The 17353-nt window shown below is 39.6% G+C and overlaps 1 protein-coding gene across 19 annotated transcripts in view; it reads left to right on the top strand.

Moving 5' to 3' along the window:
* EYA1 (EYA transcriptional coactivator and phosphatase 1) overlaps positions 1 to 17353 on the top strand; it is a 374655-nt gene that overhangs the window by 284471 nt on the left and 72831 nt on the right. For all 19 annotated transcript variants that reach the window (XM_069600239.1, XM_069600237.1, XM_069600238.1 and 16 more), the window contains 2 exons: positions 3705 to 3844; positions 5280 to 5363. In XM_069600239.1, coding sequence (XP_069456340.1) covers positions 3705 to 3844; positions 5280 to 5363 — 224 coding nt within the window. The remainder of the gene's footprint in view (positions 1 to 3704; positions 3845 to 5279; positions 5364 to 17353) is intronic.

Below are 17353 nucleotides of genomic sequence, written 5' to 3'. Positions count from 1 at the left end.
TCTCCCCATCCCTTCTTCCTAAACCCCATGCTTATACTGGAATCTGCCAAGCTGCCAACCACTAGTGTGAGCATCATCCTCACCCCCTTTTTTATCCCATTAGTAATTGATTTCACTACCAAATACCTCTTTGAATCCGTAACTCTCCCTTATCCTTGCTACCTGCATCTGGGCCACCAGCATCCATCACCTTGATGACTGAATTATCCCCTTATGAGGATATCTCTTCCTTTCTCCATCTTCTTTTGTCTCCACCCTCACTACACTAGAGGTGGAGTCATCAATCTAAATAATCGAAGTTTGATGACATCACCTCCTTGTTGAATTCTTTGCCTGCCACTCCAGTCTTATCCCTGTGTTCCGTAGAGTCAGGTCACGTTGGTTGTTTTTCAGTTCTTCAGTATGTTCTCTTTCTCTTTGTTTTAAATAATCTTATCTTTGACTATGCTGGACCTTCATTGCTGTGCAGGCTTCTCTCTAGTTGTGGAGAGTGGGGGCTGCTCTCTAGTTGCAGTGTGTGTGCCTCTCATGATGGTGGCTTCTCTTTTTGCAGAGCACGGGCTCTAGAGCTCATGGGCTCAGTAGTTTTAGTACATGAACTTAGTAGTCGTGGCTCCTGGGCTCTAGAGCACAGATTCAGCAGCTGTGGTGCGTGGACTTAGTTGCCTTGTAGCACGTGGGATCTTACCAGGGATGGAACCCATGTCGCCTGCATTGGCAAGCAGAGTCTCAACCACTGGACCACTAGGGAAGTCCAACATGCTCTCTCTTTCTGCACCTTCACACATGATCTGTGACTGGAGCTGTTATATACCCTCTTCATTGGCAGATTTGGCTTCCATCAGCAGAAAACTCCTGTAACCCTGCATATCTGAATTACATGGAGTTCCTCTGTGGTCACCCAGCAGTCTACTTTTCCCATTTCATTACCTTTTCCTTATTGTTTGATAATCTCTCATTTTTATTCATGAATCAGTGGCCTCCTCTGAATGTTAAGCTCCAAGAAAGCAGGAACCATACCTGGTTGGTACGTCATTATACTTCAGGCTCCTAGTATAGTCCTTGAAGAATGTGAACATTCAGTCAATGTTGGCTAAATGGAATGAATGCTCTTCTGAATGTTTTCACATCCGTTATCTCAGTGGGGGTAAAGTGGAACAATTTAGAGAGGATTTTAATGAAACATAAGATGGTGGATTAGAAGATTTATTTGTTGAATTGTTTTGCCCTAGTAGGAGGAAGGAGAACTAAGAGACAGAAAAGCTGGTTAGGAGAGTAGAAGCATTTCATATTACCTTGTAAAACAAAGAGGAAGAATTTTTAAAAAATAGCTTGTATTATTCAGATTTCATATTCCTTCTAGTAAATTGAAGCCTATAAAGAGGGGTGTGTGTGTGTGTTAATATTTTAAAATGTCAGATTGTCCATCTCTTAGGGTTTATTTTCTTCACCTGGAAAAACTACATAACATGATGTAAAAATGTTTTTGTAAACTTTGATCTTTCAGTTTGTTTTCTTTGGAGGGAGGTTTACAGAAGTAAGTAATTGATTTCATTCTAGCTTTTCTATTTTCAAATTGAGACAAAATGTATTTTTAAAGATTTAACTGAGTTAAAAAAAAAAAGATAAAGAAGTAAACACCAAGAAGTAAAGGAATAGGCAGTCAGTTGGAGGAAATCTGAGTTCAGAAAACCTAGGTAAGATAAATTACTTTTAGGACAAAATGATCTCTTTCTGGAAGTCAAGGTATAAAACACATTACTTGGTGTCCTCAGCTTCTTCACAGAGATGAACTTCCAGAGCTAGAGAGCTCATCACCATTCAAGATAGACTTTACAACAATTGCTTGACATCCAGGGCAAATTAGATGTCAGCTATTCCAGAGACAAAGTAAATATGCCATTTTGAAACTATTAAAAGGGATTGGTGTGTGTTCTGTGTAGGGTAGTGACTATTCAGATTCTGTCTGGAGATGTAGATTGAACAATGTTTAAAGAAAAAAGAGATCAAGATGTTTTCTTTAAAACACAACTTTATATCTAATGAACTCCATAAAAAATAAATCTGTGCATAGTTCCTGATTCTCTATAAAACATGGAAGAGAGAAGCTTGGTTTGGAACATCTTGAGAATTTACCACAAACATTGACCTCTGCAGGAAAAGAATCTAATACAGATTTTAGAGAATGTTTATCGTTGACCAGGCAGCACTGTATTCTCACAGTTTTACCAGATGAGTTAGCTCAGAAATGCATCTTGATTAACATAAATTGAGCATTGAGTGGCGTTGTTTTGGATTTTCTGGCTGTAATTAACTAGTAGCTTTGTTAAGTCCTCATGGTGATTTCTGGGTGCAAGAACCACATGACTAGTTTATATGAGGAAGTTTGCCATCTGGTTTGCTGTGCCAGAGGACATGGAAAAGCTACATCTAAAAGTTATAGGAACCAAGTAGGTTTTAAGGTGAAACAAGAGACATCGAGCTGTCTCTTGTGATTTAGAAATGAAATTTAATCTGTCAAAGTCCATTCCTATCTACCCTGACTCTTAAGGCTTTGCAGAAGCACTTCAACTTGGAAGTTATACTGAGACCATGCAGTTTGACTCATGGAAGGTCTGGTTAGAGTCAGTGGTACAATTGTACTGTTGTTCAATTGATAGAGTAACTGGTACAGTAACTTAGTACCAGTTAACAATGGCTACCAGGTCTCTAGCTGTTTTCTGTTTGGTGAGATGTAGTGTCATTGTCTCTATGAAAATAATATTTCTCATATTAGACTGAAAGATTTCAACCCATATCTAGTAGAGTGATCTGGCAAAGAGGTTTGGGGGGAGTCAGCACATCTGGAGTTAGTGTGGGTAGAGATGTCTGATGGGTGAACTGGATGGACTATGAAAAGAACCGACCTAGGGGTAAGAGTAGATGTCTTTTTTTCTGGAAGCAGGGTAAGAGTCTCCTCCCAGCTCCACAACCACTGTCCAGCTCTTCCTCTGAGCATGCTGGGGGGTGTTTTTAATTTTGTGGCTTCTGTGCGATTGTTTCCATGGTTTCTCTGAGTTTCCTGGATGAGTGACTTTAATGTGCTGCCTGGTTTGGGATATTTGGTTCAAAGAGACTAAGACACAGAAAGAGACAAATACTGTGCAGAGTGTGGCGTTGCTCGCACATCAGCTCTCATCTTGCCCACCCCTTGTTCTCACATAAAATGAGGGAGAAAACGGAGAATTTAAATTTTCAAAGAAAAATCCATCTGATTCTGTTTTCCCTGGCCCAGGGGTCTTTCTTTCATTTCTTTCCATGAACCAGAAGCCTTTCTGTCATTGGAAGAGCCCCTGTAAGGCAGTTGTGTGGACCTCTCTGTATGGCCAGGGGCTATCTGTGGGATGAGAGAGCAGGTGGACCTGGAGACGGGGGTGCATTGTTTCATCACAGAGAACCACAAAGGAAATCTCTCCAGCTCCATACAACCTGTTGTCTCCCACCTTCCATTAAATTTTAAGTATTTCTAATCACACATTTTTTCTAAGCTAGGCTAGCATCAACTTCCTCTTAAATTATTTACCAATGCCAGTAAAAGATAATGGAGAATTTGAGTAGAATGAAACGTGCTTTACTCTTCCGACTTCCCTGTGAATTAGAACAGGGTTAATCTTGACACCATGGTGATACAACAAGCGATGAGAATCCTTCCTGTATTTCCACAGAGTACGGTACAATCCATAGCCCGTCAACACCTATTAAAGATTCAGATTCTGATCGATTGCGTCGAGGTTCAGATGGGAAGTCACGTGGACGGGGCCGAAGAAACAATAACCCTTCTCCTCCTCCAGATTCTGATCTTGAGGTATGTCATTGCCAAAGCCTAAGTAAATAGCAAGTGATTTAGAAGCTAAATGCGGATTCTGTATACCTGCTATGAGTAAGGTGTCCAAATGCCTTTGTTACTGCTTTCCGTTCCATATCAACATAAATAAGCCAGTTTTTTTTCTTTTTTCCATATTAAAGATAAAGCAGCTTTCACTTCATGTGGTAAAGCGTTTATTTTTCCTCTTGAGTGAAACATCATAAATTATATCATTCTGCTTTGACAAAGTTCTCTTGTACTGCTCTGTGTCATTGCCGTTAAATTAAGTGTTGTACTAAATATGCTTCATAAAACTCAACTTGGAAATTAAAGGCACACTGTGTGTACTGTGGGGAAGAAAACCCAGAATGTTCTAAACACAAGTGGTTATTACCTTTTGAGACATGCTTTGTTGGAGTTCAAAGCAGGAGAGATTAAATAAAACTTTACAGGATGATAGATTTCAAAACATTGAATCCACTGATTTTAACTTTCTTTTCATTGCCCAAGTGAAACTGATGGTAGAAAACATGATTGTTTTGGCTGAAAAGATGACAGATTTCCAGCAGAACTTGAGTGTATGCATATGTGCTGGTGTGAGTGTGGCTGGGAAGAAAAATGCGGAATATGGAAGCCTTTGGTGATATCTCAAAGATCTTTTTGAAATGAGTTCCTTCAATAATTCAATTCTAAAAACCCCAAGAGTATGCCAAGAGCATGCAGGTTATGTCTACTTAAGTTATTAACTCTGAAATGTCAATAAAATCAGGCAGGAACAATATACTATCCATTTGATAACATCCCAATAGGTAATACAAGGTGAATAGAAGATGTAAAGTTTTAGTTTTTATATACAATTTTTAGATACTTGGCTTATTAAGAATAAGCCATAAGATTAGTTATTTTAACACTTCTTAATGAACAGTGATCAGAGGCAAAGAAAAGATCAACTGAATGATTTTTTCATTGATTGCCCCTCTGTCTTAGAAGTTATAAACAAACTCGTTTTCGTTTATTTTCCATGTCTTTAGAACTAAGACTGAGAAGTGACTACAGAAGTCAAAAGAACATGTAGTCTTATTTCTTTCCTGTATTTTTGACAGTGTTGCTGGTTGTTTATTCTCTTATATCTTATCTGAGGTTTTATCTGAGAAAAGCTGGGACATACAGTTTGGAACATTTTTGGTTCAGTTCAGTTCAGTTGCTCAGTCATGTCCAACTCTTTGCGACCCCATGAATCGCAGCACGCCAGGCCTCCCTGTCCATCACCAACTCCTGGAGTTCACCCAAACTCATGTCCATCAATGTTTAAAAAATAGTAAATTCAGACTTTTCATTTGTCTCCCATTTCAAGACTACCTTTCCTTGTCGAAGTTATGAATAGCAGGTTTCTCAGCCAAGGGCAAGACACACTGATCTGGTGCTTCCTTTGTAGAGGGTGTTCATCTGGGACTTGGACGAGACAATCATCGTTTTCCATTCCTTGCTCACTGGGTCCTATGCCAACAGATATGGGAGGGTGAGTACCAAGAGGCATCATTTGTTCATTTCTTTAAATCTGCCTACAATTGAATTTTTTATCCAAATGGGAATGTGGCTTAAAGTAACTTGATTTATTGAAATAAATATATATATAAGACAAAGCCATACATTTTAACAGAAGGAGTTCTTTTTAGGCTCTTAAGAATATAAAGATCTCAGAAAGATAAACTTTATGCAATTAAATACGTTCTTATTTTAGACCCCAATGAATAAAGGTGATCGGATGCTATTCTAGGGTGAAATAGTGGAATATATAGATGATATAGAAAGATCTTCTGTGTTGTGTTTTTTTATTTGCCACATATTTTTATTCTCTTTATTCCCAGCATATTCAGGGGAGCAGATAGTTCACTTTATATTGTCTTCCATGATTAACAGTGTTAGTATTTTATTTTCAAAACACTTATTATGAATGTCTTTATTAGTCCCTTCACTGTAGAGCTAAATTTATGTGAATAGTTTGTAAAAATTTGGCCTCTGAATGACAAAGGACAAATATATCCAATTCTTAGTTGTTACAACACTTATCTTGGTGGTGTAGGTACAGAATAATTTTACAGATCACCTTCCATGAATATAATTTTAATTTCAGTGTTCTGCATTTGGGTTTCCCAAAACCTTGGAAATTCTTTTTGTTTCCTTGCTGATTCCATAACTTTTTCTCATGCAAAAATCATGTTATTAAAAGTGTCTTAAGAGAAATTATCCTGTGAATATGATATTTTTCATTTTTTTAATTGGTAAAGAAATCATATTACAAGTCTTAGATCCTTGGAGCTATTGGTTGGAAGTCTTAGGAACTGAATTCATATGTGTTGGTGACTCCAGATGTTTCTCAGCATTAACTGTTAAAATTGATAACTCATAAAATGGTCATGCTCTCATTACAGACTTTGCAGGAATTCATCCTTTCAATAAATCATATTTCAATAAATACATATTTAGTGCTTGATATGTAGGCATCTGGAGGTGAAAGTGGAGAGATGCTCATTGAGCATCACAGTGCAGCCTTCCTTTCCTTAACCCTAAATATATACCTAATACAAAAAAAAAGGGGAGGGCTAGAAAAATGCACATTTGTAAGAGCTAGAATATTCTACCATTTGAATGTCTGTCAGAAATATCTGTAAAACACAATATCTCCCAATTTATTGTTAAACAGATTTTCTATGAGAAGAAGATAATGAACAAAACCACAGATTATTTAAAAAATAAGGCTATTTTTAGTTTTCTAAGGAACCTCCATAGTGTTCTCCATAGAGGTTGCATCAGTTTACATTTCCAGCAGTAGAAGAGATTTTCCCTTCTCTCCACACCCTCTCCAGCATTTATAGTTTGTAGATATTTTTGATGATGACCATTCTGACCAGTGTGAGGTGATACCTCATTGTAATTTTGATGTGCATTTCTTTAATAATTAGTGATGTTGACCATCTTTTCATGTGCCTCTTGGCTATCTGTTTGCCTTCTTTGGAGAAATGTCTATTTAGATCTTCTCATTTTTGATTGGATTGTTTGTTGTTTTAATATTTAGTTGCATGAGATGTTTATATATTTTGGAGATTAATCCATTTTCAGTTGCTTCATTTGCAAGTTTTTCCTCCCATTCTGAGGGCTGTCTTTTTATTTTGTTTATGGTTTACTTTGCTGTGCAGAAGTCATAGAGTCAATCATTCAAAATAAGTCTTTATTTTGTGGCTAGCACATATTAAGGATTCCGTAAATATTAGTTGTGTTATTTTTATTTATAATTTCTTTGATTGATATTATTATCCCTATTTCTACAAAAACTGCTCCTTTAAACGCCTAAAATATCAAAGTATAGTAAGTAGGAAGAGTCTTGAAGATCATCTTAACTGAACCATTTTAATGTCCCTACAACTAACTCCTGGAGGAAGAGAGATGGCCCCTGGAACTCACAGAAAAGTGTTGAAAAGGAAACACTTAGGAAATCAACATTTGAAAACCATCCGGAAAGTCTCAAGTCTTTAAAAGCTTTGTCACTAGAGGCCAGATTGATTAAGGAGAGTTGTCTTGATCTGTGTGCTCTGAGCCATTGAAAGGGTCCTGCTTAGAGGTGGTGAATATCCCCTGACCTCCTGGCCTTGTGTCATTCTCTGACCATAAATTACTGGTTTACACATGGAATTCATACCTAACATGGAAACCAAGGGCAGCTTAGAATTTTTCACTTGGATTCTTGACATCTAAGCCAAATGTTATAAATATCATGAATTTTATTTTTACCAGTGTCAACTATTAGTATTTTAAGACTTCAACCCATACTATTTTGTTTAGTTTTTTTATACTAGGGTATGTGATTAAAATTTTTATCTTCTATAATTTCCCAAAGCTAGATTTATGTATTCTTTCAAATACAGATGATTTGGGATATTTAAATGTAAGGTTATCCTTTATGAGCTGATGGGTGTTGAAGAGAGAGTAACTTCAGAAAGTCGGGTTGGAGAACGTCTACCTGAGCGTGATCCCGTGAGCCTGAGGTCAGAATGACCTAAAGAGTCCAGTGGATAATGTGCCCATCAGGAGAAAGAGTTTTATAAGCAGAGGAAATAGCAAGCACAGAGGCAGGAAAGGGTTTAATGTTTGAGAGACAAAGAGGATAATGTTGCGGAGCTTAGTGAAAGAGACGCAGAGTCAAGAGAGATAGGTGCTGGGATGAGGGCAGGTATGAAGCACCTCCCAACCATAGTCAACAGAACTGATCTCATTTCACGCACTGTAAGAAGTCACTGGAAGTCTTCAAGGGGAGATATGAGATCTGATATAGTGTTTTAGATTCCATTGGCTGTGTGTGGAGAGTTAGTGGTAGGGAGAGAGAGGATGAGGAACAGAGAGGAGGTTTCAGGGTGATCAGATGCACTGGCAGTGCAGATGGAGAAATGAGTGGATTATGGATTCTATTGCAGGTAAAGAATTAGGATTTAACTGGACTCTGCTAGTGGGCTCTTGCCTGGATGATCCCATGGACAGAGGAGCCTGGTAGGCTACAGCCCATGGGGTTGCTAAGAGTCAGACACGACTGAGCGACTTCCCTTTCACTTTTCACTTTCATGCATTGGAGAAGGAAATGGCAACCCACTCCAGTGTTCTTGCCTGGAGAATCCCAGGGACAGAGGAGCCTGTTGGGCTGCCGTCTATGGGGTCTCACAGAGTCGGACATAACTGACGCGACTTAGCAGCAGCAACAGCAGCAGCAGTGGGCAATAGGCAACAGGAGATCAGATCGTTCCCAGGGTTTTGTCCTGAGCAATTGGAAGAATTTTCATGAATTTGTTGAGATGGGGAAGAGCTAATTTGGAGGAAAAATGGAAAATTCAGTGTTGCTCAAGTTTGAAATGCCCATGAAACATCTGCTCAGACCAGGCAAGGTGACACTTGGAAGGGGACCATGGGAGATGGTGGAGAGTGGTCGGGGCAGATGTCACATTTAGAATTAACAGTGCACAGCTCAGGATGAGAAGGTCCTCAGACACATTTAGCTCAATTTCTTCCCAAACACCTTCTTTGAGCTTGGCACTGTCAGTCACCCTATCCTCTGATTGGTGGGACATGCCCCTTTCCTGACTTTTGAGGACTCCTTGCTGAGGATGTTGACTTGTAGCCTAAATCATGCAAGAAAGCTTGCTGTATGATCTCTTTATTGGAGAACTTTAGAATCTGGCAGAATTGCTCTAAGATCTGATACTTGTGTCTTATAAGAATGTGTGGTTCAGCAAGGATGCTTCCAAACAGTAATAATAACCAAACTGTTCAGGATTTCAGTTTAGTTCAGTTCAGTCTCTCAGTCATGTCCGACTCTTTGCGACCCCATGGGCTGCAGCACACCAGGCTTCCCTGTACATCACCAACTCCCGGAGCTTACTCAAACTCATATCCATCAAGTCAGTTATGCCATCCAACCATCTCATTCTCTGTCATCCCTTTCTCCTCCTGCCTTCAATCTTTCCCAGCATCAGGGTCTGTTCCAGTGAGTTAGTTCTTCGCATCAGGTGGCAGCGAAGTACTGGAGTTTCAGCTTCAGCATCAGTCCTTCCTATGAATATTCAGGACTAATTTCCTTTAGGACTGACTGGTTTGATCTCCTTGCAGTCCGAGGGACTCTCAAGAGTCTTCTCCAACACCACATTTTTGGGGGCTCCAAAAATCACTACATATGATGACTGCAGCCTTGAAATTAAGACTCTTCTTGCTCCTTGGAAGAAAAGCTATGACCAACCTAGATAGCATATTAAAAAGCAGAGACATTACTTTGCCAACAAAGGTCCATCTAGTCAAAGCTATGGTTTTTCCAGTAGTCATGCATGGATGTAAGAGTTGAAATATAAAGAAAGCTGAGCACCAAAGAATTGATGCTTTTGATCATTACTTGGATCGCTCTTTTCTACCCATGATGCAGGAGAGAAGTCTCAGGACAGTGCAGGGGCTAGCCACCTCTCTTAGAGCACAGGTTCAGGGATGTTACTGGGCTTTGTCAAGGGGGCAGGTGTCTGGGCCTTACTCTGCAAGCATATAAAGCAGTGAATGCCTGACAATGTGATTGCTGTTCAGTTTCTATGGGAACCAGATACTTGAGAAGTAGCTTAGTCACAGTAGCTTAGGCTGCTCGATGAGTAGGCCATTCAGTAAAGGGATACAGGATCTGGTTGATATAATGCAAAATTAGGGCATGTTACAGCAATATGTACCAAGAAAAGTTTGAGAATGTCTCACCTTCCATGTAATCCTAGCTGTGCGAAGCAGGCCTGCTGGGTGTTATAAGGGAGTGCTGTTTTATAACAAAGGTGCTGGGAACAAAAAGAAAGTACTAGGTACAGTCCAAGCTTTAGGGAAGAGAAAAGAAACAGCATATTAAAAGGAAAATGAAGTCTATGGGTGTTAATGTAAATTAGGTTGTTGTTCCTAATATGTCCTAGCATCTTTTAAAGTTGCTTTCAAACCGAATCCAAATTCCCCAATTTTACTGAAGTAAAAGAATCTTCCTTTTTTTTCATTGAATGGTCTCTTTAAAGTAGATGTAATAATATAGTTGTTGACATCAAAGCACAGACCCCAGATTTATATTTAAAGTAAGCATTGTACTGATGTCCCAAGCATGAGTCCCTTCTTGGGGGAGGACTTCTCATGATACCCAGTATCTTGATTGTTTTAATACTTTCTCTTTATTGTTGCTTTAACACCTGTGTCTTATACAGATTTGGGCTAGACTAGGTTTTCAGAGTCTTGAGCCTTGCTCCTCATTTTACACAAAAGCCTAAATGTGAACACTTAAGACAGCATGAAGCTTAGCATTTTAATTATTGTTGTTCTGCTGTTATGTCAATTTGATTCTCTGTGACTGCATGGACTGTAGCATGTCAGGCTTCCATGTCCTTCACCATCTCCCAGAATTTGCTCAAACTAATGTCTATTGAGTCAGTGATGCCATCCAACCATCTCATCCTCTGTCGTCCCCTTCTCCTCCTGCCGTCAATCTTTCCCACCATCAGGGTCTTTTCCAGTGAGTCAGCTCTTTCCAGTCATCAGGTGGCTCACCTTCAGTACCAGTCCTTCCAATGAATATTCAGGATTGATTTCCTTTAGGATTGACTGGTTTGCTCTCCTTGCTGTCCAAGGGACTCTCAAGAGTCTTCTCCAGCACCACAGCTTGAAAGCATCAATTGTAGGCCCTACTTATTAAGAATCTCCCCTGTGCCCAGGACTCATTTAACTCTAGTGCTCTGAAACTGCTATTGCCAAACCCATTTTACAGATGAGGAAACAAATTTAGAAGAGGTTAGAGATCAAATGTGAAAAACAGTACCATACATATTAGATACATAAGATACATATTAGCTGCATTTTAATGTAGCTGAACCTTGACTGTCAAAAAAAAAAAAAACCAGCAACAAAAAACCCTTGAATCTGACATAGTGGCCAGTAGGTAATATATGATACTGTCTTTAAATTTTTGAAGTACCAATATGTGATAGGCCTTATGATGTAATAGAAGGAGCATCAGATTTGAATTCAAATAGAGCTGCACTCAGATTCAAGCTCTGATTTTCAGTTCACTGACCTTGGCCAAACTGTTTATCCATGCTGAGCTTGGTTTCCATATTCATAAATCTGACTGCTTGTAATTGCTTTAAGAATTCACTCACATCAATGATATCTCAGTAAAACTAGAAGGTATTTTAAAAAAAAAATTTAGCTGTGTCATGAATTTGAAGGGTCCAACACCATGTCTTACTAATAGCAATAACCTAATAATAAATACAGCATATATCACTGATTGATTTTGTATCTGCTGCCTAAGCTTTTGTTTTCTAACGTGCCAGGCTTATAGGATGGTCCCAGTTGTCACAATAAGTTTAGATCAACTAAACCTCCCTAGTGAGTGTATTACTGTGATCATTCAGCACATTGAAGGAAGAAAGACTTGACGGCAGTTTACCCCATTTCATCAGAACATTCCAGGTAGCCAGTAAAGACTGCTGCTCTTTAGAGTGCTGTGTCTGTTTCAGGGCATGACAGTAAACTCCAGACCCTAATGAGGGAAGACCACCTTCCAGGATGGCTGTAGATGCTGGATTCTCAGCGTAGTATCAAAGCAGCTAGACATCTAGTGTCTTCCTCGGACTACAGAGGATTTAGTTATACTTACACAGAACGATCTCTCTTTTGGAACCTCCGGACCAGAGGTTCACAAACTTTTCTGGTAAAGGGTAATAAGATAATAAAAATGTCGTGGGCCATATGCTATCATGACTACTCAGCTCTGCCCTGGTAGTGAGCCACAGACAGTATGTAAATGAATACATATCACCAAATGTTATATTAATAGTTCTCAAGTTTGAATTTCATGCCGTTTTTCCATGTCATGAAATATGTGCCTGCCTTTGGATTTTAAAAATTCAGACCAGGGATTGACAAATCGTATCTCAAAGCCAAATCTGATTCATTACCTGTTTTTGTAGCGCTTCCAAGCTAAGAATGCTGCTTGAATTTTTGAAGGCTTATTAGTTAGTTAGTGTTAGTTGCTCAGTCATGTCCGACTCTTTGCAACCTGGTTCCTCTGTCCATGGAATTCTCCAGGCAAGTATAGTGGAGTGGGTTGCCATTCCCGTCTCTGGGGGATCTTCTCGACCCAGGGGTCAAACCTGAGTCTCTTGCATTGCAGGCAGATTCTTTACTGTATGAGCCACCAGGGAACCCCTATAAAGGGTTTATATTCATTTATTTATTTTAAAATAAAAGAATCTTCTCAGAGGCTGAATATGGCCAGCAAAGTCTAAAGTATTTTTTGTCTGTCCTTTTAGAGAAAATGTTTGCCTGCCCTTGTTCTAGATCATGTTCTGAATTTTGTGTTGATAATTTTACTCCTGCCTTCAGGACACCGGGGCAAAGTCAATGACAGTCACAGTGTGGCTGACTAGACAGTAAACTCAGTGCAGGCATCATGTGTCTGCATCTGGGGCCCCAGTGAAGCACAAACCAGCACATGAATTTGTCAGGGTGGGCAAATTGGCAGTGACAAATAGGCCCCAAATCTCATGCTCATACACAAAAGAAACATCTCTGTCCTGTTGAATGGTCTTGAGTGGATTAGCTAGGTTGTATGGTCTAGGCAGCATGATTGTGCCATCTCACTGAATAGCTTCTGAGGCTTCTGGGACCTCGTCATCGGCTTTCTAGCCCACAGGGGGAAAAAGCAAGGGAAGCGTGAATGGAACACTTTAAGGACTAGCCTTAGAAGGAAGGGTACACACCTTTGCTTTCTTGGCCTAGTGCAAGGGAGACCAGGAGATGTAACCTAGTTGTGTGGCCAGGAAAACACAGAAAGTGGATTTCAGTGGATCGGTGGCAGTGACAGCCACAGTTCTCAGCTGAGAAATATTTGACAAATGAGTAAAGCCCAGAACTTTCAAACCCTTGTAGTGGCTTTGGTCATCCCAGCAGAGCAGTGCCCTAGGGCTGTGTGCCAAATGTGCCAAGTGGCCACTTAGTTCCAAAGGCTCGTTCCCTGATTTTATTCTCTACTTTGCATATCAGTGCCATGTTAGATCAAAATGATGAAATAAATTAGGGTTGTCAATATAATTTCAGAATACTGTGAAATGACCTAGAATCTAAACTCTCAAAATGAACTAGCACAGTATTTTTGGCTGTTAAGGGGATTTCCAGCAAAAAGAGCCTCCTTCATCCCTTTCCTTTGCCCTTATTCTGACAGTGGTTCTCTTTCCCTTAACTTTCAGCCTCTTCCTCCTTACTGGCAGTAACATACTGAAATGTATGGTCCTTTTTTTTTTTTTTTTTTCCAAATAAAGGTCTATTTCTCATGCCCATACATGTAAAAGGAAATGCAGTGAACAAACATGAATCACCAGTTTTCCAGCCACCACACTGGTCTGCCATCACCAGCTTTGGACCTCCCTTGCTTTAAGGCCATTGGAATAGCCCATTGAAGATAATCCAGTCTCACTTGTTCTGTCTTAATCTTCCCACTGTAAAATGGAAGCAATCACAGGGCTTTTGGGAAAGCAGTATAAAGCACCTAGAAAAATACTCATAGGCACTTTCTAAATACAAGCTATTATTGCTTACCTTGAGGAGTTCAGAAGAGGGAGTGGGAAATAGTGAATACTTTATTGTTCCAGGTAGCAGACAGGAAGAGGTGGTAGCTGAGCATAACCGTTTAGGGAAATAAGCGACAAAGTGGCTGGATATCTATTAAGGATATATAGAGGATCGTATTTGCAGAAGATGAGTAGCAGAAAATGTTCTGAAATGGTAATAAAAATACTGCCCCTTTGTTCAGCTTTTACAACCTACATTGCCATCTCACAGTTATTAAACATCCAGTCAGTTCCTTCTTTTTTTCTAATGAAGAAGCTGTGTCTCAGAAAATTAAATGATTGCCCCAAAGAAGCTCATCTGTTAAGTGACAACATCAGGAATTTCATCTATCTTCTGATGGGCTCATTGCCTGCAAAAAGGGGATGCACCCAATAAAAAATTTGGAAAAGTAATCTCACTTCCTCTGCATCTGCCCCTTCAAGGTTAAGACATTAAAACTGATGCTTAAGAATGTGTCCATGATCTTGTGGTCAACACCGCTTTTGGCTGATAAAATCCCTCATGCTTACATGTTTAGAAAAAGCTTGGAAACAGAAACTGTTAAACATTTAGGTTTTGTGCTGTAGGCACGGGGGTACCGTGAACAGTATTGAAACAGTAGAGTGACGTGATGTGAAGAAGTGAAGTGAAGTCACTCAGCTGTGTCTGAATCTTTGCAACCCCATGGACGGTAGCCTACCAGGCTCTGGGTCCATGGGATTTTCCAGGCAAGAATACTGGAGATCCCCTTCTCCAGGGGATCTTCCCAACCCAGGGATCGAACCCCGGTCTCCTGCATTGCAGACAGACGCTTTACCGTCTGAGCCATGATGGACGTGTACAACTTAGAAGATTGATCTGATAGCAGAGAAGATTATTGCAGTCCTCCTGTTAGGAAATAATCAAGGTCTGAGAGAATGGCTGTAACACTAGGAAGGAGAGAGGGATAGGAGAGGTTACAAATGAAATCTAGATAGGTCTTTTGATTGGATTTAGCTGTGTAGGCTTTTTGCCAGCACTGCGTGGGCCCTGACTTGGCTAGATCTGTCCTGGCTTTATTCTCCTTCTTCCCTCTTTGTACCACATCTTGGCAGCTCTCTCATGTTTGGGATTCATTGGGTTTTTTCCACAATCACAGTTAATCTTTGGAATGGTGAAGTTCTTACTCTTATTCTCTACTTGGGTATTATTTTCATGGTGTTGCAAGAGTCTTTTAAATAAGGAGAAAATTAGAGCAGTTCAGTGTCACATATCTAATCAATAATAATAACCTGATTAGCCCCACCATAAGTTGTGGGGGATTTTTGCTTTTTGTTTTTTTTACTTTTTTAAGTAATTCATCCAATAATTCAGCTATGAATTATTTCTCATGTGTGTACTTCCTTTCCTGGTAATCCAGATTATTTCTTAATTGGCATCAGAACTACACCCAGCTCCTAAAACTTGACATGATAGGGCTGTATAAAATTGCAAAAGTTAATATTCCTTTGATGGTATTGATAACTTTAGACAGATTAGAGAAAAAAATGGAATCTTTGGGTCTCATAGTCTGTACAGATTATTTACATAACACTTTTAGAAGTATTTTTTAAAGAAATAACATTTTAGCATTTTTTTTTCTTCTCTCCAGTAAGGGAGTTAATTTTCTCATCTTATCTTTAATCCTTCCCTTGTGAGCAACCAGCATGGGGCCTTGAAAATAAGCCACCCCTGGACTCAAAGTGCCTGCCTATTCCTGTTTTTCAGCTTCTTTTTCTCCAAAACAAAGGGTCCTGAATGAAGAGAATGTATTTTCAATGGCATGCAGGCCCTGTTCCGTGGCTGTAATACTAGCATTGAAAATAAGGAGTTGCTTAACGTGTCCAGAATGGCTTTTTTTTCTTTCCTTGGATTGAGACTGGCCAATGTTGTTGTTGCTTTGAGTAGACTTTACAAGATTTTCACATTGACCAGCAAATCCTCATAAACCTGCTCACAACCTTCCCATCACACCTCACTGGGCCACATCAGTCCCGGTAATTATTCACCACTGGAGGCTTAACTGCCCACACGGGGTCAGGGCAAATAGAATTTTTAGGAACCTTACCTTTTAGTCTACAAATTTAAAATATAAGTACCATATCCCAAGGTACTAGTCAGACTTTCTGAAATGAACCTTTTAGCCTAAGATAAATTCTTTAAATAGCATTGTAAAAACATGACAGATTCTACTTTTTGATCCAAAATAGAATAGCAATTGCCAGGAGTCTGTATAGATCTGATCAAATAGATGTCATGGGGTACCTATTCAATAGGAGAAATGCAAAAGAAATTTATCATGTATTTAAAATGTACTTGGAAATTGGAAATAATAATAGGTAAAAATTTGAAAGCAAAACTAATTTTTTGGCTTTCAGTGAAATAAACCCCTGGCATCATTGGTGCTTTGAAGAACCCAATTCCTAGCTTGGAATGCTTAAAATAGAACAATAACTTAGGTATTAAAATATTTCTTAAAAGTCTCAAGTTAAAGAATTTAAATTGGAAAACTGTATATTGCCTATACTTTTGCCTGATTTATTTCACTGTTGTTGTTTTGCTTTTAAGTTTAGAAAAATATGGTTAAAGAAAAAGAATGAAAAGGCAAAATGTGCAAAGGTGTGGCTATAGGAACTGGAGTTATATTAACAATACAAACAGTTATTTCTTTTAATACATTGCCCAGATATCTAGTCTAGTGGTGGTAGTGTTGCAGGAAGGGGGACCCTTTCCAGGGCCTGAAACTGGACTCTTGTCTAACACTCAGAAATGAATTGTCCGAGGAGACACATGTGCTGACAAAGCAAGAGATTTGATTGGGAAAGGGCACCCGGGTGGAAAGCAGTAGGGTAAGGGAACCCAGTACAACAGCTCTGCCACATGGCTTACAGTCTCGGGTTTTATGGTGATGGGGTTAGTTTCCGAGTTGTCTTTAGCCAATCATTCTGGCTCAGAGTCCTTCCTGGTGGTGCCTTGTTCAGCCAAGATGAATTCCAGAGAGAAGGATTCTGGGAGGTGGTCAGATGTGTGGTGTCTCATTTTGACCTTTCCCAAATTCTTCAGGTTGGTGGAGGCTTATTAGTTCTGTGTTCCTTAACAGGACCTCCTGTCCTAAAACAACTCATACAACTGGTTACTATGGTGCCTGGCCAGGGTGGGCGGTGTCAATCAGTGTGCTTCCCCTAACAGTAGCTCAAGGGGTAAAGAATTTGCCTGACAATTTGGAGACACAGGTTCGATCTCTGAGTCAGGAAGATCCCTGGTGGAGGAAATGGCAACCCTCTCCAGTGTTTTTGCCTGAAAATCCCATGGACAGAGGAGCCTGGTGGGCTA

This window comes from Ovis canadensis, chromosome 9, assembly GCF_042477335.2.
Source record: "Ovis canadensis isolate MfBH-ARS-UI-01 breed Bighorn chromosome 9, ARS-UI_OviCan_v2, whole genome shotgun sequence".
NCBI lineage: Eukaryota > Metazoa > Chordata > Mammalia > Artiodactyla > Bovidae > Ovis > Ovis canadensis.
Note: the sequence above shows the minus strand (reverse complement) of the source record. Positions and strands in the feature narration are given on the sequence as shown.